Raw genomic sequence first — 21,915 nt, 5'->3', positions numbered from 1 at the left:
CACCCTCCCCAGCCAGACCCAGACGCCCCCCGGGGGCCCCGGGGGCGGCGGAGGCGGTGGGGGCAGCGGCGCGGGCGGGCCCGGAGCCGCGGGCGTCGGGGGAGCCGCGGGCCAGCTCGACGCGCAGGTGAGGAGGGTTGGGGCCCTGCCCTCACGCGAGCGCCCCCGCTGGCCAAGGGGATCCCCCCACCTCGGTCTGCCCCTAACCCCCCCATCCCGGTCCCATCCCCAACCCCGGGGGAGGTGGTTACCGATGCTCTGGTCTAGGAGGAAGTGACTTCTCTCAGCACTAGTAGGAAGTGTAGGGAAGGGACTGGATTCTCAGCCAAGGCTCCCCCTGATTCCCAAGGCCACCCTCCACCTCCTGGAGGGAAGATGTGACCCTTTGAGGGATTAGGAGGGGAGAGGAGGAACGGAATCGGCCTCCTTCCCCAAACTCCCCCACATTCACTTGGTAGACTTTTCCCAAAGGAGAAGAGCTATGGGGAGGGGGTACCCTTCCAGAATTGGTGTCATTTGGGAGGGATTCAGGCTGGGTTGGGGGAGGCACCTATTCTATGACTCCAAAGCCACCCACCCTTTCAGGGGGAAGTGCATCTGACTGGAGATTTTCTTCCTGCTTTGAAGCAGAAGAAGCCCCTCTTCTGAAAAATCAGTCTGGGTTGGCATGTTCAAATACCCTTCACCCCCAAGCACTACATAGACTTATCCAGCTTCTTCCCACTTGGAAATACTTGCCTAGTAAATGATGTTTTGCTTTGAGCCTGGCCTCCTGTTTCTTTTATTTTTTCAGGAAATTAAATTTTGTCAGGCCCAGGATGTATAGGGGAAGCAATTTTGATGCTCAAATCTGAATTTCTTTTTCTCTAATACCATAGAAATTTTGAATTTTATTAATTTCAGAAAAAATGCGGGTCGAACTTTACTTAAAACTGAAACTGATTTCTTATGCAAAGTTTCAGCAAGGTTCAAATGTATATACTAATGGTGGGTCATTTTTCTTCTTATTGGCTTTGCCTTGTTGAAAACTTTAACCCTTTATGAAAGCAACAGGTATTTTAACTTTCACTTTTGTGAAATACTTTAGAACAAATACACTTCCTGCTACTGGATTGGGATCTCTTTCTTCCTGAATACAACCCTCTTCTTATCTGATTGGCCTGACCAATGTCCTTGGTTGGTTGTTACCTGATTCCTAATAGCTGTGTGACCCTAGCTAGGCAAGTTAATCTTTGTGAGCCTCAGTTTACTTATCTGCAAAATGAAAGTGATATTTGCTCTGCCTTGGTAGCATGTTAATGAAGAAAACTTTGTGAACCTTAAAGTGCTATAAAAATAAGAAATATTTTCAATGCTTTGAGTCTGAGCTGGGAGCTTTTCTTTTCTTCTTCTTCTTTTCTTTTTTTTTTTAAATTTTAACCACAAGTTTGAGTTCTGTTAAGTTTGACAAGGGCCTCAAGAGGTGAAGTGATATGCCCATTGTATTTTGGAGATTAAGCTTTTTGGATCCAGATCTTTCTTAATTCAAGGCCAGTGCTCTTTTCACTAGGCCAAACTACTTCACAATATTATTTCTTTAAAGGTGGCAAGTTGGTGGGTGGGGCATCTGAGTGAACAGGTGTGCAAACATGTTCTGGCTTTTTGCAGGTACTGAAGGAGGATTTTTGCCTAGAAACTTAGGAGAGGAAGGAGGGTAGAAATTTTTAACATTTTAGTTTGTTAGTGCTCTGTAAAACATAATAATGCCTATAGAGTAAATTAACCAAAACAGTTTACACACGCACCTTCATGTATAACATATAGCAAGTATGTCATATTATACATAGTGAAAACAGGAGTGAACACCTATTTTTTAATTAGCCTTTATGCTTTGTAGAAGGGTAAGAAGAGCTAGAAGGAAGGTGACAGTTTGTCTACTTAAATATTTTACAATTCATATTGTGATTTGCAGATATTATGTATTTCAGAAGTACTTAAGATGTTTTGTATAAGAAAAACTATTTTAAATTATAAATGGCAGCTAATATTTGTGGACCTTACCTTGATGGAAGTTTATTCTTTGGTAACATGAGTAGTCTACCTGTGCTTCACAGCCTCATTTGTCTAAAGTAACTTTTCTGATGGCATTGTTATCCAGTTTATAGTTTTTGTTGCTGATATATATACCTTGGTCTATCTTTACTTCACAGCCAATTTGTCTAAAGTAACTTTTCTGATGGCAGTGTTATCCAGTTTATAGATTTTGTTGCTGATATACCTTGATAGCTCAGAAAGTTCCAGTTTGGTTTGTCAACTGGTAGTAGTTTTTTGTCCTTAAAAATAATTGGTCATTTTCATAAGAATTAACATTCTCGTGACCAGAATTTTTCTTTAAATTTTCAATGCAAAGGTGCTTCTCTGGTTCAGTTTTTGACAGCTACTTAAGGAGAAAAGATTTTGGTGGGGTAGATGAGAACTTTGATTTAAAGGAATATGGAAAAAGAGGGGCAGTTTGGCAAGATTCCCAAGGGGCATACATAATCAGAATATCTTTTGTAGCAGTTGCTGTCACCAGGTACTCAAAACACTTGGGAACTATTTATCTTACCTGAATTTAGGAACTAGTGATGTAATCAACTGTAAGAAAGGAGATCCTAAACTAGAAATCATTGAGCTTTATTATGAGAAATGATTCAGGGTTTTTTTTTAAAAAGTGATTTTTATGTTCTTAACACCTTTTAATAAAAATTAGATGACAAGTTCTTTATCAGTTCAGATGCTGTTTTTTACATTACCCTGACTTTGCCAGTTAGAATTATCAAATGTTAGAACTAAGAAGAGGAACTTGAAGATCATCTGATCCAACTCCCTTGTTTTATGAAAGGGAAAACAGACCCAGAGAGGTGGAGTGACTTAGTGGAGAAACAAAACTGTTTCTCCTGACCTCCACTTCAGTGCTTATATCATTTTTTGTTTTGTTTTTAAACAAACAGCTGATTAAAGAATAGCATTATAGTATATAATTAGAACAGGATAGTGGGAGATAGAAGCCTCATCTAGCTTGCTATTGTGTATTTTTAAAATTGACCTCTGTTTCTTTATAAAACAAGACCAATTTGTTAAAACATTTTAGAATCTATAATGGAAAACTATGGTGATGTTAAAAATAAGTTGACTCTAAGTATCTTCGTATCTCCCAAATGAAACATGATTTCTAGATTTGTCATTTTTAGAATATTACAAACCACTTGGTTTGTCTAGTTTTGTTCTTTCTAATGATGTGCTTTCCTGGAAATATTGGAATTATTGCTAAAATAATCTTGCATCAAAAGTTTATATGTGGTAGAATGTGTTAGAATGAAAAAAAAGCAATGAAGTTGGGAATCAAAACCCGTACCAAAGTTTGTTTTAGCTTTACCTCAAGTCTTATAACTTTGCCTATCTGAAACTTGTTTTCTCAACTATGAAATGGAAATAATTTTATTACCAACTTAATAGGGTTGCTATGAAGATCTCACACTAAGATAAAGAAAGACTCATACCCAAAGCATCATAGTTTGCTTTTTTCCCCTCTAGATTTCAGATGAGACAGAGATCTGCAGATCTCACTAAGCAGGTATAAGAGGTATGAGGGTCTCATCCAACCCCTCCCCCGCTCTTTTTTTTTTTAAGGTAATTTTTGCATTATGGATATAGTTTTGTGAGCGACCTGGTCTCTTTCCTAGCCTGAAGTTAGACAAAAAGTTCTTGATTCCCAATTACTTCATCTTAGACTTAACTTTTAAAGTGTGTTTTGGTTGCACTTTGTACATTAAGGAAAATTGGTGTAGCAGTTGCAGTGGTCTTTTGTAGATTTGGGGTTTATTTTGGTAATAAATTTTTTCTCCTGTATTTAGAGAAGACGACTTTAATATGATCTATAAGGAAGTTCTAGATGTGGGTTTTAACAGTTTTAAATGCCGTTTTCTTTTTCTTTTTTTTTTCATTTTGGCTTTGTGCTTACTTCATTATTCTGCAAAACTTGTTTTTGGTCATATAGCATCTCATATTTATATGGTACTTGTATTTAAAGAACACTTTGTATACATATAATTTTTGATTCTCAGAATCATCCTGCAAGATAGGAATTTTACAGAAGAAGAAATCAAAACCAGCTTGGTATTGACCCAAATAGGGGCCACATTCCTAAAATGAAATTCCTTTCCAAGTAGGAAATATATGGGCATAGGCTAAAATATAATGCAGATAATAATAGTGCTGTGAGTTTGTATCTGACCATGAGTCAGATATTTGGGAAAATATGGCTTGTATTTAGAGCAGTACTGCAAGTGACCAAGTCTGAGTCTTCCAGCTCTAGGTCTTGTGATCTTTCTGTTACACTTTGCTGCCTCTTTCAAAAACTAGAGTCAAAATGTTAGCCTTGCAGTAACTCTATCCCTACTAACCCAGAGTGTACAGCACTTTTCCTACCTAATGTTTATTGAACTAGCAGGATTTGTTTCAGGGTTTAGTTCCCAGTTGGAAAAGGAGGGAAATCCAAAGTTTAAAGGGGAAGTGAAGCACTCAGTTAACTCAATCCCTTCTGGGGATGAGAATAGTCATAGTTTTTAGAATGGAATGGACCTAATTTGAACTCTTTCATTTTAGAGAAGGAAATCAGAACCTGTCAAGATTGGAACATGACCAAGGTCACATAGGTAGCATGATCAGTATTCAAACTTTGGGCTTCTTGAAAGCCTACACACTTGTCACCCTGCTATAGCTGCTTCTTGGCCATTCTAACAGCATGATTTCCTAGATTGTGCTATTTGAAATATTAAAAGATAATAGATCTAGAGCAGGAGGAGATTTCAGAGATTATCTAATCTTCAATTTACATATGTGTGGACATAGACTCAGAGAAGTTGTGACTTGCTTAAAGTCATCACAGAACCCCTAAGCTCTGGTTCTAAAGCCCACAGACCTTCCATTGTGTCACAATGCCTTTTCTTTGTATTCCCCAGCACAAACTACAAGGCTTAAATGGTAGGCACTTAATATTTGTTGAACTGAAAGACTGACTGATCTGTTGAGTTTGAGCCTCAGTTTCTTTGTGGGTAAAATGAGGGATATTGAACTGGATGCTCTGCAATGTCCCTTCTGGTTCTAATTTATATGATTTGTAGCTTTAAAAAAATTTAGCCACTATCTTAACTTTTTAATTTTCTTGATAATTGCTTCTCTTCTAATTAATCTTTTAATAGGAATAAGGTAGGAACCTTATTAGTTATTCAGAAAAAAGTTATGGGTAGAACACTGTTTGATAGAATTAGATTTACATCAACATTTTATAAGACACAGTGAGACCAAAATGGATGAGGCATGAATTTTTAAAAGTGTTTTTTTTTTTTAATTATAGAAGAACCAGATCAAAGATACCCTCACTTCTGTAGTTAGGTGGGAAATTCTTAAAAGAATTAAAGAAAGGGATAAAAGTAATCACAAAAGGTAAAATAGATAATTCTGAACAAACTCGGTGTAGCCAAGATAAGAGGAGACACAGTTGATAAACTCATAGGAGTGAATGTCCTCTATCATGTTCCACTCTGGCCATTTTGTTTTCCTCCTGCCATGTACCCTCTCCCTAGTCCTGACCACTGCCATGTCCATGGAAGCCAAACCAGTCAATACTGCCAATGTAACTAAACAGAACATGTCAGTCAACTACTTAGCATTCCCATACTAAAACATCCTTCCATGCCCACCATTCCCTTATATGTGTTGTCTCACCCTTTAAGATGTAAACTTCTTAAAGGCAGCTATCTTGCTTTTATATTTTTATATCCAGTGCTTAGCACATATTGAGCACTTAAGTGTATTATTCATTGAAGAAAATCTTTGCATCAGATATCTCCAATAAGGATTTAATAACCAAGGTAACACGCACATGTGGCATAAATATGAAACACCAAAAGCTGTTTTCCATTGGATAAGTCGGAAGATACGAACAATTCTCAAATGATTTGCAAGCCCTTAGCAATGTGAAAGATTGCTCCAAAATTATTAGTAATAGAAATGAAAATCAAAAGAGGTACTTGATGTAAGTAGAAAAATATTTACTAATTTTCCACTGGGACTGGTAGCAATCAGTCCAGTTTCTTCAGAGGTAAACCTACTTGTTGGGGCCTACTCTTTCCCTAGTCTTGGAAAGGGTTTATACTTTAAGTTGGTATATAATTCATTAGTGAAAAAATTGAGAGCAGTGCAGGACCATGTAAGGGCCTCTGCTGGTTGAATTTTAGCTATGGAGAAAGTGCATACACACAAAGTTGTATCCTATGTGTTAGTGCTTGCAATTACATTAGAATTTCAGGATGAATCTGACACCCCACACAAACTTCTCATACTTCCCAAGCCCTATTGATATGCTTTCCCCAAGATGTCTTGATATCTAATCCATTCCTATCATCCTGCTTCTTCCACCTTAGTATAAACTCTTTATCACCCACTTAGATTCAATTACAGTAAAGTATTGTTGTACTCTGTTCCACTCTTTTCTATATTACTACTAGTATTGTTTCTTGACTATAGATCATGTTGGTTTTGGCCGAATCCTCTATGGTTGATTTTTTTAAACTTGCCTTCCAAGTTTAAAACCCTTTGTGTGTCATTTAAAATTCTCTATAATCTGATATAACTAATCATTCATCATCTTTTTTTTTTTTTTTTCATTCTTCTCCACATGATACTTTCAGGCAGTTTTTGCTGCCATCCAAACAATGGTCCTTGCTTTATGCTGGTTTGTTATGCCTGTAAGGTTTTCCCTCTCTTTCCCTGTTTCCCTACTCATACTTGTCTCTTCTGCAAAACCTGACTTAAACATTCTCTTCTTTATAAATTTACTCACTTTCTTTGGTAGATAACTTTAACCTTTGGACCTCACATGGGACTAGTCGATTGCTATATTCTATGATACTTCTGTAAAGTGCTTATTGTTGGGTACAACTATGGGAGAGTACCTAAACTATCTCTGGACCTCATCAGTTCAGTATACATTTATTAAGCCTGTGCATTTAGAGCTGAAATAGACCATCCTACTGGAAGGAGCTTTATCTTCACTTGGGGGGTCAGGAGTCCAAGGCAGACTAGTATTACACAGTCTACACAATTAATTCATTCTCTCAAAAACCCTTCTTCCCATTCTGTTTTTTTCTAGAAAAGTTTTGTTGCCCTAATTTTTTAAACATCCTTTTAAATGGTCATGGTCAATGTACCTACTCAACCTTTTTAAAAATCACTTCATGTGTTTTTCCATATTTGTCATAATTTTTCAGTACAAAAGTAATACATTAACATAAAATTTTAATGTCATCCTTCTGTAGATGTATGAATTAGAATTGCCTTCTTTCAGATAAAATCACTTGTTGGTTTGCTGTCAAAGGAATCCGTTTTCATGTCAGCTATTGATATTGTCAGGTTGCAAATGTTTTGGAAAGTATTCTAGTCAAGTGTTTAGAATTTGAGGAAGAACAGAGGTAGAAATTTGTAAAGACCAATCCGAAAGTAGGTCTGAAAGGAATGGATTGTGTTTGTTGGACACGAAGAAGAAAGTTGGACAGAGTGACACTAGATCATAAAGAATTTGAAAGGTACTTGTTTGGGAGAAAGTAATTTGAATAGGGAGGTGACATGATTAAGTGTAGAAAGAATAATTCAGCATGAATAGTGGTAATTGCTGTTATATAGTTGTTTTTTTCCCTTTTGGGAGGCATCTTATAGGAGCATTGTTCGTTGTTAATCTAATAGAAAATTGTGATCATTGGAATTCTGGAGCATCAGTATGTATTATATTGTGAGGAGTCTACATCTGGAGAAAATAGAGTAGAGTAGGAATCCTTTCTCAACACTTTGTGTTAAACGTGACACCAGTTTGATAGTTCAGAAAACCAGATGCCAGTGTATTAATAATGCCTGTGAATGTGTCAGGCTACCTGAGGGTTGCTAAGCACTGTTCTGTTGGGCTGCATTGCCTTCTAGAAACTGAGACTATCACATTTCCAACAGACTTAATTCCTGTTTAGCAGAAGTACTTTATGAGAAAGTAACAACCTAGAAGACCTTTCAGAAGGGCAGTTTTCTGGTTTTTAGGAAAAGGAAATAATGTGAGTAGCTCGTTAGAAGTACTCTTGCCCATCAACTAATTATACCACCAAAGTATATTTACACATTAGGAACAAAATCAAAATATAATGGGTATCAAAATATTCGTTCTTTGGGGTGAAGGTTTAATGTTTTAGTATACTATAGTTGGGGGGGGGCAAATATAGCATTTTAGTCCTCAGCACTTGTCAGAATTCTAGCAAATATCTGGTACTAGCTTAAGTTCGTCTTGAATACCAGACACATTTTATTTAAACATGGATAAAATTCCTTTAAAAACACATTAAGAGTTGGTAGGAACCCTTGAAGGCCATCTACTACAGTGTTTCCTTTTCAGACTACCCTGTATAGCCCTTCTGTCCTCTAGCCTGGTGCTGAGAGGATAGAAAATTGTCATTGATGAAAATAAGGAAGGTAAAGGGAAGAAGACAATGGACCAGAGTTGGGAGTGGGGAAGAAGTTGCCTTGAAATACTCAATTCAGTCACAGAAAATCAACCCACCAACTTAAAATTTTAAAATGGCTTGCCCAGAAGATAGCAAAGCCAGGTAACAAGATTAATACATGAATATGACATGTTACTATACAGGTAACCTAAAGAGTGATGATAAAGCTGGGAATGAATTGAGGTTCTCAAGGAAAATGGACAACAAATAGAAGTTTGACACTACATTGTGGGAAAATAATTGCTAACATTTCTCTAGTAAAGTTTGCCAAGCATTGCGCTAAGCACTTGACAATTATTATCTCATTTGAAAAGAGTTGGAGTTGGGGGGGCCGGGGAAGTACAGACCTGCTTGTTTATAATAGGTTACTGAGAGTCAAAATGCTCAGCACTTATTTTGCCATTGTTTTCTCAGCCAAGGAGAATGATCTTTGGATTGGAAAGACAATAAAGATGGTTACAAGCCCTTGTTGAGTTCAGAAGAATATATCCCACAGTCTTAAGCTGGCATGATAAAATTGCTGACCCTCTATTGGCAATCTTTGAAGTCTGTAGAGAATTGGAACCATACAGTAGGAATGGTGCAGGGCAAATGGAGTCCTCAGACTATTGGTTAGTAAGCTTGGCTTTGATTCCTGGCAAAAGTGTAGAATGCATTATTAAAGGAATGGTTAGTGAACATCTCCGAAAGGAAGTGGTGCCCACAAAAAGCCAGCATGGCTTCATCCAGAACAGGTCATACTGAGCCAACCTTCCTTTTTTGGTATGGTTATTACTCTGGTAAAGCAAGCAAATGCTGTTGATATAATTAACCTAGGTTTATTTTGTTTTTTTGAGCAAAGCATTTGATCAAGTTTTTTTTTGCTGTTGTGACTAGAGATGTGGTCTAAGTGACAATACAGGTAGGTGGTTTTAGATTATTTATAATTCAGCAGTGACCAGGGCAGCTAGAACTCTGGACCTGGAGTCAGGAAGATCTGAGTTCAGATATGGCCTCAGACTCTTAGTAGCCACATAACCCTGGTCAAGTCACTGAACCTTGTTTGTCTCAGTTTTCTCATCTGTAAAATGAGCTAGAAAAGGAAATAGCAAATCATTCCAGTATCTTTGCCAAGAAATCCCCAAATGGGGTCACAAAGTGTTAGATATGATTAAACAGCAAAGAAGTGACCAGGAGGTCTCCAGTAGTGTTGTGAAGATCTCTACTTAGCAGGTTGATTAATGACTTGGATTGAAGGCAATGAAATGCTCACCAGATTTGTGAATTGCTTGAATTGATTTCCCGTTTTATAGGTGTTAGAACCTTTTGACTATAAATTTTTTGTATTATATACTGTTAAAATTTTGCAATGAATGGGTGTTGCATCTGTAGAACAGCCATTGGGAAGAAACTAATCTAACTCAATCTTGACACAAAATATTCCTGATGAATCTTCATCTCATCTCTGCTTGAAGATTTCTAGGAAGAGGGAACTACTACTCCACTGTGGGAAAAGCTTGTTCTGTTTAAATGGTCTAATCTTTAGGAATTTTGTCTTTTGGATTGATATATGCTACCCTATCACTTCACATTGGTCTTAGGATAGGCCTTCCCTTGGGTTCATTTAAATTTACTTTCAGGTTTTTTTTTGTTTTTGTTTCTGTTTTTGGCCTTGCTTCTTTGTTAGGAATTTAGTAAGGAGTTATTGATTTTAACCCTTAACAGACACTGGAATGGCTGCATTTTAGGACTGACCTGATGTTGAACTTGGGTCTTTTTAACAGAAATGCCAAGGGAAGCAAGTTTCTTAACTAGGAATGAATAGGGGACCTAATCTGTGTTGTTTGCTTTTTGATTTCTGATTAGATGAGAGAAGCCAAATGACTAGTAATGTTCTTTTTCTTAGGTCATGTGACTCTTTAAGTGTCAGAGACTGGATCTGAACCTAGTGCTGTACCTGAAGTGAGGAAAGAGACCTGGTTTGAAGTCCTGTCTCTTGACACTTAGGAGTTAGTTGTAAGTATAGACTAACTTCTGTGCTTTTGGACTTTCTCATCTGTAAAATGAGGAAGAGGAAACTTTTAGTACTTGCAGTCTGTTGTAAGGTTCAAATGAGATGGTATTGTAAAACACTTTAAGAACACTGAAAATTTCAGTTGTTCATATTTAAAATGTTATTCATTATCCATTCTGCATGCCAGAGAGGTAAGAAGACTGCCCACCTTCAGCTCAATTCATAGAATGGCCTTTGGCCAATGGTGCCTCTCCTCCCTGCCCCTCCCCCACTTCAGGTCAGTTTACCTGAGTGTGAAATTAACTTAAGCTTACTCTTGTTTTTATCTTAAATGTTGGTTCACAAATCATATAACCTTGTGGAAGTTGCTTCAGTTTTCTGAATTTCTATTTCCTTATTTGTAGAGAAGTCTTAATTGTAAGATGAGAACTAGGGAAAGGGTTTCATAAACTCAATTGAAATGGAAATGAGAGCTTTGGGGATTATTTTGAATACAATTGTGTATCTGAAGTTCTGTATCAGAAATTCAAACTTAAAATTTACTGGCAGTATGAGTGCTTATGTCTTAGGATGACCATAGTTCATATACAGTCCATTCAGATCCAGTGATCATTATAATTCTCTCAGTTATACAGTGTGAGTTAATTATTAGGAAATGGAATTGGTGTATAACAAGGCTAGGGAACTTTGGTTTACCTAATACAACACCCTCTGTTGACTTTAAAAAAGAGGGAAAAGAGAAATGTTGAGTTACTGTGAATGTTTTAGCTGATATCTAGTGTAAAAGCTAGAGCCCAGGAGGAGGAGTTCTGTGATCTTCCTGGATCCTCCTTAAGGGTATCAAAAACATTGTCAGAGCATACTGTGCATTAGATAAGACTTTGGCCTGAGAGGGTGGGTCCTAGATTTTTTTTTTTTTCTCAATATGAAGTGTCACAAGAATTGGTAACCAGAAGATATTTTGTTGAGTACACCTATGCTTCCTATTGAGTCATGATACTTTTCCACGTTTCCAGGAAGATTTTAGATTTTTTTTTTCTTAATCATTCCCTTCTTAGAATGGACACTAAGTATCTATTCTAAGGTATAACAGTAAGGGCTAGGAGAGTGGGAAGGATTTATAAAGTCCTAAAATGTATATAAGTGACTTATCCAGGGTCACACAGCTAGGCAATAACAGACCAGATTTTAAACTAGGACTACCAGTCTCCAAGCTTGGCTCTCTGAGCCACCTAGCTGTCCAAGATAAAGGATTATTGTCAATTCTGTCTCAAATGTATCCTGCATCCATCCCAATCTGAGTATAACCAACCTTTCTAGGCTTATTTCACATTCCTCTTAACATACTATTTAAGCCAACCATGGCCTAATTGCCATTCTCCAAATTCATTGTTTTTATTTTCTACTTTCTATGCTTTTATACAGGTTATTTACCATTTTTCAACTCTACATCTTAAAGTTGCTGGCTTCTTTGGAGGTTTAACTCATGGGCCTCCTCCAATGCAAAATTTTTCCTTTAACTCGTTATTTGTTAGTGCTTTCTCCTTTGCATGTTCTATTTTATATATTGTATCCTGCCCCTGTTTCTACCTCTATGAGATTCTTGAGGGTGGGAATATTTTCCATTTTGGCTTTGTACCCCCAGCACAGTACCTCACATATATTCTACCTCTGCAGCATATCTCTCATCCTTTCTCTTCTCACTTATCACACATCCATGACCTTAGTTCAGGTAGCTAGGGAACACAGTGAATAAATGACTAGTCTAGAAGATCTGAGTTGAAATTTGATCTCACACTTAAAATTAACTGTGTGTGACTCTGGGCAAGTCATTTAATTTCTTTTGGCTTTGGTTTCCTCAGATGTAAAATGAGGATTAAAAAACCAACTCCCTTCTAGGAGTCTTGTGAGGATCAAATGAGATATAGATATTGATCCTAAGTGCTTAGCACAGTGACTAACAGGTAGTGGGCACTATATACTGCTTATTACCTTCCCTTAACCTTTCCCTGCTTCAATTCTCTCCATATGTCAATCATCATCCACACAGCTGCAACTAATTTTCCATAAGTAGGTCTGACCATATAAATTCTCTATTCAGTAAACTTCATTGAGTCCCTGTTGCCTCTTGGATAAAATAGAATTTTCTCCGTGTGCCCTTAAAGTTCTTCACATCCTGATATATCAACCCACTTTTCTAGCTTCATTATATAGTCATCCCTCACTATATCGCAGGTTTTCATATATATATAATTCTGTATTGAGTTACACTTATTGTGGCACACTATGGACTGATGGAATGAAAGGTGACCAACCATAGTGCTGTGTTCTGTATCCTGAGTGCTGATTGACTTAGTGACTGTAAGTTAATAAAGAGTGTGGGAAGGGTTTATAAAGTCTTAAAATGTATATAAATAATAAAATAAATGTAATGTCACTACTTAGATTTTCACCTATGGCAGGCATCTCTGGAATGTAACTCCCTTGATAGGTGAGGGATCACTGTATATTCTTCCTTTTCCTGTACTAGTCTAGTCAGATAAATTATCTTGCTATCCCCTCTTACAGCTTTTTTTGATTTTGTACTGACTTGTCCACTCTGCCTGGAATCCATTCCCTTTGTAGAATTCCTTAATTTCTTCAATACTCAATTTCACCACCTCCTACATGAAGCCTTTTCCTCATCTCTCCCCCTCCCTAATTGCTAGTATCCTCCCTTCTTAAACAACCTTGTACTGACTTTATATTTTGTATTTTCTTGAATATGCATATGTTGTTAGCTCCTGGGGTAGAATGCACCTTAAGATCAGCAACTTTTTTTTTTTTTTTGGCCATTATATCTCCAGTATCAAACATATAGTAGAATCTTAATAAATGCTTGTGGTGATTGGATTGGGTCTGATAGCCAGGTTGTATAGAAGAATGTCTTTGCTTTACTTGGCACCAAAGATCAAAACTTGGAGAAATTAGTTGAAATTTCAGAGAAGTAGATACTTTGATATAAGGGAAATTTTTCTTACTGCCAGCACTGAAATAGATTAGTTTGAGAAAATAGTGTGTTAGCTGGAGGCCTTTGAATTGAACCTGGATGAACAATTGTTTCACTTTGCATATCATGCTCAGGCATGGGCAAAACTTTAAATTCCCTTTCAGTTCTGCTGGATCTGTACTTTATTATACAAAACTAAAGCTTCCTATACAGGCAGTCAAGGTTTGGTGGCCAGAGCACTGAGACCCTAGTTCAAATCCAGCCTTTGATGCTTACTAGCTATTTGACCCTGGGCAAGTCACTTAATCTTTACCTATCTCAGTTTCCACGTCTGTAAAATGGGAATAAAGGTAGCATTTCCCTCCCAGGACTTTTTCGAGGATTAAAATAGAAACTATAAAGTGCTTAGCAGTGTCTGGCACATAAGCCTTCGTTTTTGCTGCTCTTCTGTCTTGTTACTGATACTAAGACAGAAGGTAAGGGTTTAAAAAAAAATTAGATGCAAGCTATTTGTAGAACACTATGAGGGATATAATTATAATAACCAGCTCCTATCCTTTATGGGGGGGGAGTGAGGAAGGGACACATTCAATCAACAAACGTTAAAAGTACCTGCTATATGCCAAGTATTATACTAGGTATCAGGAATACAAAAACAAAGCACTCTGCCCTCTAGTAGCTTAGATCCTGCTAGGAGCAAGCACAATGCAAATAAATCCTTTTTGAAAAGTTTTATTGATATATTTTGTTATTGTCCCCCACTTCATGAATAAATGTAAAATAAAGTTGAGGTAAGAGGGGGGGAGAACATTGCAGGGATGAAGAGTAGTCTGTATAAGGTATGATAGAGATGGGAGATGGAATGTCCTGTACAGGAAGCAGCACCTAGACCAGTTTGTCTGGTAGAAGTGTGGAGAAATACTATGTAATCATCTGTAAAGATGTACAAAAGATTTGAAAAGCGCCCCCCCCCCCAAAAAAAAAAATGGTGGTGATTTTCCCCAGGAATTAGTTTGTTAGGATTTGGTAGTTTATCCTGGGGGGTATAGGGAGCCACTGATGCTTTTTGAGCAGGAACATGACAAGATCAGACCTTTGCTTTAGGAATAATAATTTGGCAACAGAACCTGTTATACCATTCACAGTCATTTACCTTCAATCTCTCCCTATCTGCTATCTGCTTCCTTATTATCTCTTTCATCTTCAAAAAAAATTCACTCAATCTTTGCATCCCTGCTTGTTGTCATCCCCTATCTCTCCTCTCTTTTTTATAGTTAATCTTGAGGGCAGTCTGTAATAGATGCCTTCATTTCCTTTCCTCTTATTGTTTTCTTAAACTCTAAAATCTGGCTTCTGACTTCATGCAGTTGAAACTGCTTTCTCCAAAGTTACTAGTGATCTCTCTCTTTTTTTTTTTTTTCACTAAATCTTTACCTACCTTCTGATTCTGAATTGATGCCAAGTATGGTTCCAAGCAGAAAAGTGATATGGGCTAGACCAGTGATAGCAAACCTTTTAGGGATCCCGTGCCGTGCTCCGCCCCCGCCCCACATAGGGAGGGAGAAATCACTCCCATTGGGCTTTTGGGCAGAGGGGTGGGGGAAGCGAGGGATATTCTTAATGAGTATAGAGAAAGGGAGGGGAGTGGCCCAAGTGTTCTGCTCCCTTCCAGCTCTGCCACCTGTGAGCTGCCCTCCTTACCCCCTGTGCACTTATTTAGGTTGCTGGGCAGAGGGTGGGGGAATGTGAAAAAATGTCCTCAGGCAAGGTGGAAAAGAGGAGGGGAACAGCTCTTCCTGAGTCCCTCTGCCTTTCTAGTAATAAACTCAGGGAGGTAGGAGTGCAGCACATGTGCCCACAGAGGGTGCTCTGTGTGTCCTCTTTGGCACCCGTGCCATAGGTTCACCATCACTGGGCTAGGCAATTGAAGTTAAGTGACTTGGGGGCGGGGGTGGTCACACAATTGGGAAATGTCTGGGTTCTATTTGAACTCCAGACCTGACTATCCATTGAACCACCTTGCTGCCTCCAAGCAGTTGAAAGATACTCCATCTCCCCACTCCAGGCATTTTCACTTTTTTTTTTCCAATTGAATTGTGTTTTTAAATTTTGTTAAACATTTCCCAGTTACATTTTTTCCCCTAGATTGTAAATAAAATTTTTAATATTTGTTTCCTGACATTTTTATAATCAAATGTTCTCTTCCACTATCTTCCCCAAGAAGGAACCTAATATGATTTAGGCTGTACATATGTTGTCATACATTACATATTTCCAAGTTTGTCATGTTGTAAAACAAGACATGATTTGTTTAAACTAGAGAAAAATTCATGGAGGAAAAAGAATAGTATGTTCCAATCTGCATTTGGACTCTTGTCTAATTCTTTCTATGGTGATGGTTATCCTTTTTTCTCATGAATCCTTTAGTGTTGTCCCATATCTTTCCCTTGCTATTAATCGTTAAGTCATTCACAGTTGATCATTGTGTACAATATTGTTTTTTCCTGATTCTCTTTACTTTTTATCAGTTCATATAAGTCTTGAGATCCTTATTTTTCAGTTCACAGCTCCACCAACAGTATATTAATGTCCCAGTTTTTTCACAAGCGCCCCCCCCCCCATTTATCATTTTCCATTTCAGTCATATTAGCCAGTCTGATAGGTGCGAGATGATATGTCAGAGTTGTTAAATTTGCATTTTTTTAGTTAATGGTGTACTCTTTCATATGATTCTTAAAGAGAGTTTTAATTTCTTCATCTGAGAATTGCCTGTGTACATCCCACTTGCAATTGGGGAATGCTTTATATTCTTATAAGTTTGCCTCCCTTCTCTATATATTTAAGAAATAAGGCCTTTGTCCAAGATACTTACTATAAAGATTTTTTTCCCAGTTTGCCTTTTGATCTTGGTCACATTATGTTTGTGCAAAAACTTTAATAATGTAGTCAGAGTATTATATCTCGATGTTATCTATGTTATTTGCTCTGACGGGAAAACTATTTTGTGTTTCCATAATTTATTTATGGTATCACTATTTCTAAGCCGTGTATCCATTTTTACTTTACTTTGATATATGGTATAAAGTGTTGTTCTATGCCTAATTTCTGCCATACTGGTTTTCCATTTTCTCAGCAGTTTCTGTCAAATAGTGAATTCTTCCAAAAACTTGGGTTTGTCAAACACCGGCTTACTCTGTGGCCATTTATACCTATGTGTTAAGTAGCTAATTTACTCCCTTTTGGTACCAACCCAGTACAACTAAGCCGCCTTCCTTCCTTTTTTTAAAATTAATTCACTTGATATTTTAGAGTATGTTTTTCTTCCCTGATGAATTTTGTTATTTTTTCTAGCTCCATGAAATAATTTTTGGTAGTTTGGTATGGCACTGAAGAAGTAAACTTAGGTAGAATTGCTGTTTTTATTATACTGAATTGGCCTACCCATGAGCAATTCATGGTTTTCTAGTTGTTTAGATCTGACTTTATTTGTGTGAAAAATGTTCTATAGTAGCACTCTGGCCGTTTTCACTGGCTAATTCCAATGCTTGGAACACTGCCTCTTGGCTTTTCTGACTTCCTTAAAGTTACACCTAAAATCACAACTTCTATAGGAAATTTTTCCCAATTCCTCTTAAATTTTGATGTCTTCCTGTTGTCTTAATATTTCCATTTTATCCTGTTCATAACTTATTTGCAGGTCATCTTCCCCATTCGACCATGAGCTCCTTGAAAACAGGGGCTGTTTTTTACATTTCTTGGTAACTAGGGCTTAGCACAGTGCCTGGAACATAGTAAGTGATTAATGTTTATTAGAGGATAGATTAGAAAAGGTAAGACTTGGGAGAGAGAGAGGGAGAGAGGGAAAGAGGGGCAGGCTAAAGGCAGACCTTATTAAATTGTTACTTAAAAGTTCTGTATAGGAGTAGAGTACTAATGGTCTTTCTTCACTGTTTAACCACAGATGGCATTGGGGTTCCAGGCCACCTTTAAAGGGGGAGGTGTTTGAGGCACCTCTTTTAATTTGTGATTGAGCTCGGTGAAAATCAGTCAGGAAGAGAAGGTGAATGTGTTTGTAGGCTTGAGGGACAAGGAGAGAAGGGATGGGAATGGGAACATGGGCCTCATTTTGGAGAATAGAGATGAAAAATTCCTACAGTCTCTAAAAAGTCATTATTTCAAGATTGTCTCCTGGTTTGAATTATCTGAGCCTAGACTTCCTCGAATTAGTGCAGGTAGTTGAAAACGAACTAGACCTTTTATACAGGTCATTTCATTTGTCTGATCATTAATCTTGAAAAATTGTAACTACGAATATGTAGTTTAACTCAATAATCACATTTTAATTTATACCTCCCTGGCAACCATGCTGGAAACAAGACATAGGAAGATGAAAAATGGCATCTCCTTAGGAATCTGAAGGAAGGGTAGAACATGTGTCCAAAAAATATATAAGCTAATAAGTAGATGAGGCAAAGGAAAGACCATTTTCAGCTGGAATCATCAGGAAAGACTTCAGGAGAAAGGGTAGAAACTGAATTGGGGCTATAAGGAAAAAAAGAATTTCAATAAATAGAGATGAGTAATCATTGGAGATGAACTGTGTGCCTGAATAGAGGAAGGAAAAGTAGAGGGGCTGCCAGTAAGTATTTATTAAACCACCTACTATGTGCCAGGCACCAACAGGTATTAACAATGCAAGAGCAAAAATCAAAACAGTTCCTTCCCTCAGAGTTTACATTCGATTAGCATAGGCCACATGTAAATAGTACCTACATAGTAGAGACAGAAGAGATTGGAAAACTGCTCATCTATTTTAGCTGAAACTGGGGAGCATGTGGCAGCGTGGAAACAAGTAGATAGCTAAGTTAGTCTCAGATTATAGAAGTCAAAGTAAGGAGTTTATATTGTATCCTGTAAGCAGTAGGATCCACTGCAGAAGTTTTGGGGGGGAGTAGAGAGTGTGAAACAAGACTTAGTCAGACAAGTGCTCTAGAAAGATAATTCACATGATTTGGCCACTCTTGCCATCCCCCAATCCAAAGGAGACTAGCACTTTTAAATTTAGGTGACTAGGAGAGTGGTAGAAATAAGTATGGAGGTGGGATAAGAAACTGAGGCATAATTAAAGAATTTGACCCATGTATATCAGTCAACAATTATTTATTAAGCTCATACTGTGTGCTAAATGTTGGAAATACAAATACTCATAGAAAGAAAGTATTTATCCTCAAAGAATTTATAATCTAATGGTGAAAGAAGGTGAAAGGGATTAAGCTGAGGCTGACCTAAGTGCCCTCTGAAAGTAGAGGTTCTGGGAGAGAGACTAATCAATGAGGGAGAAGCCAAAGGTCAGAGTTCTTCCAGTGTATGAGGCTTCAGTACGAAGAACTGGAATATGGAAGAGGAAGTCTAAAGGATAATCCTGGCTAAGAATAAAATGAATCTCTCAGTGAGTGGTGGAGGAAGGTTTCCTTACATTCAATATATTTTCTTTATACTGTCTCTTAATATGTTTGAGGTAGTGATTAAAGATGCTTGAGGTATCTGATTAAAGATGAAAGATGAATCTGGCATATATAGTGCAGGGTTTAGTAAGGAGCTGTGCAGGGTTTGCACGTGGGTTTGTATGGTTAAACTAAAACAATATAGTACGTAAGTACATCTGTGATCTCATCAGTGGCAGTACTCCTACTGATGAAGATCATTACCTATCTGCCTTTTTACCCTGATTGATCTTGTCCTTGTCCTCCAGAAGTTCTCCATAGACATCTATCTGCCTTGTGTTTTGGAGGTTTTCCTCTAGGCCCTAACATGCTATGAGTACTACTGCAGCAAAATTCAAGCTGTCCATTTGTTTTATTGTTCTCATTACATGGTCTCAACCTCCTTTTCCAGTCTTGTTTTCTTCAAGTATCTTTTATTATCAGTGGGTGCATATCATTATTATTTTTCCTTTTTTTATTTAGAATATTTTTTCCATGGTTACATGATTCATGATTCACCCCATCCCCCTCCTCCCGGAGCTGACAAACAGTTCCACTAGGTTGTACATGTATCATTGTTCAGAACCTAATTCCATCTTATTCATCGTATTATTCCCTTTAGATCCTGTTCTATTTCCTTTCACTCTGTTCCTCCTCACCAGTATTTTGCTTTTTGTCATCCTCCTACTTCCCCCTTCCTTCAATTACCATTCTCTTCCCTTGTCTTGTTCCCCTTCTACTTCTTTGTAGGGTGATAGAAGTCTATATCCCACTAAGTATACTTGTTTTTTCTCTCTCTGAGCCAATACAGTGAGAGAAAAGTTTAAAAGCATTTCCCTTCACCACCCTTATCCTCCCCTCTCATCATTATTGCCAGTGTACTTGCCTGTTTGTACTTAAAGTGAGTCAGTCGGCATTTTTATTTTTAAAAAAAACTTACATTGTTCCATGGCTTAAAACACAATAGTATTTCTGACAGAAAATATTGGTATTTTAAAAGATGGGCTTGGGATGATGATAGTGCTACAGGATTTCCTACTATTTTCATTTTTCATTTCCATTTCTGGAAATGGTTGGAAATTCCATTTCTGTCTTGGTTAAATTCATTTATCATTTAATCTATGGCACCTGCCAAAGGCATAAGTACTTAAGGATTAAAGGGCTGCTTATCATTCTGCATTGTCATGATCTGGATAAGAAGTACTTTTTACATTTTGTTTTTCCTGTGTGGATAGTTAAATCAGTCTCTCCGTTCAGGTGTCTTGTTCTAGGATTTGCTGCATTCATGAGAATGTCATGCATAAATAGGATGATCCAGAGAGATATCACCAACTAAGGATCCCCTTTTCCATTTGGGCTTTGCACAACACACTCTTCATTATACTCCAGCAGAATTCTGAGTTTTTGTTGTTCTTTAGAGTCTATGTACTTGACCAATTCCATAGAGTCTTCTTGACAAAGATACTGAAGTGGGTTGCCATTTCCTTCTCCAGTGTATTCCCATTTTACAAATGAAGAACTGAAGCAGAAAAAGGAGTTACAGGGCACCAAATCTAGAGTTAAGGAGAACTTGTGTTTTAAATCCTGCATCTGCAGTTTACTGGCTTTATGACTTGGAAAAATCACCTCAACTATCTGGCTCTCAAATTTCCTTTCTTGTTGAACAAGAATATGGACTTTTCTCATTTCTTGCTCGAACATCTTGAGCATCTTCACTCATGCTGGTGCATGCACACACACACACACACACACACACACACACACACACACACACACAACATACACCCCTTTCGAGGATTGTAGGCACCACAGGAGGTCACACAGAGTTGAAAATAGTTCCTTTATATCATAAAAATGGAATTAGCTTGATAAGAAATTATATGCTAACTCCCACAGAAAATGTAAAAAGCATATTCAGTTCTTCTTGGCTCATATTATTACACATTTCATAAGGGTCATTTCCCAAAACACTTGTAAGGATCTAATAAGACAATTCTGCGAATTTTTTTGGGAAAATTGGGTTGTGCAGTAAGACAATGTCCTTATAAATTGCATTTCAAAGTGCCTAGTATGGTAACAGGCCTGAAGTTCTTCAGTGAATAGAATCAGATAAGCAGATATTGGAGAAGATAGTAGTTATGAACAAGTGCATAGGACAAGGCTTCCATCATTCTCTCAAAACATTTATTGGTATGATAGAATAGCATTGGACTGGAGGTCAGAAAACCCTTGCTGCTTAATATATTTAGATCTCCTTCCCTGGGGGCTTAAATTAAATTCCCCATGTGCAAAATAGGGCTAACACTTTCTCTGTGGCTGAGTTTTGAGGATCAAATGAGATAATATATACATAAAATGTTATAAACTATAAACAGTTCTATGAGTATTTGGTTCTTTTAGTATTATTTTTTATATTTTTCAAAATGTTTTTATGACCATTGTTTCAGTTGATACTCTAAATGAGTGGTTCCCAAACTTTTTTGGCCTACCTCCCCCTTTTCAGAAAAAAATAGTACTTAGCCCCCTGGAAATTAATTTTTTTAAAAATTTTAATAGCAATTAATAGGAAAGATAAATGCACCTGTGGCCATCACCGTGTCCCTCGATTGCTGCAGTACCCACCAGGGGGCAGTAGTGCCCACTTTGGGAATCACTGCTCTAAATAGTCATAGGAGATAGATCAGAGGTTATTCAAATTCTATTTTATAAATGAGGAAGTAGAGAGGTTGGTTTACTTTAAGCTTGTGATAGAACTACGACTGGAACTCTGATCTCTGCACAGGCCATTGTTGGTTCCACCATTATTATTATTATTATTTATTTTTTTTTTACTATCTTATCCTATTGTTGGCTGAGTAAAAAAGATAATGTGAACTTTGGGTCATA

General features: G+C 37.5%; 1 protein-coding gene across 1 annotated transcript in view; it reads left to right on the top strand.

Moving 5' to 3' along the window:
- Positions 1 to 21,915, top strand: part of UPF1 (UPF1 RNA helicase and ATPase) — a 152,631-nt gene that overhangs the window by 87,672 nt on the left and 43,044 nt on the right. Inside the window, exon 2 of the mRNA XM_044685354.1 lies at positions 6 to 127. Coding sequence (XP_044541289.1) covers positions 6 to 127 — 122 coding nt within the window. The remainder of the gene's footprint in view (positions 1 to 5; positions 128 to 21,915) is intronic.

The sequence above is a fragment of the Gracilinanus agilis genome, chromosome 1 (assembly GCF_016433145.1).
Source record: "Gracilinanus agilis isolate LMUSP501 chromosome 1, AgileGrace, whole genome shotgun sequence".
Classification (NCBI taxonomy): Eukaryota; Metazoa; Chordata; class Mammalia; order Didelphimorphia; family Didelphidae; genus Gracilinanus; species Gracilinanus agilis.
This window is presented reverse-complemented; position numbering and strand designations above follow the sequence as displayed.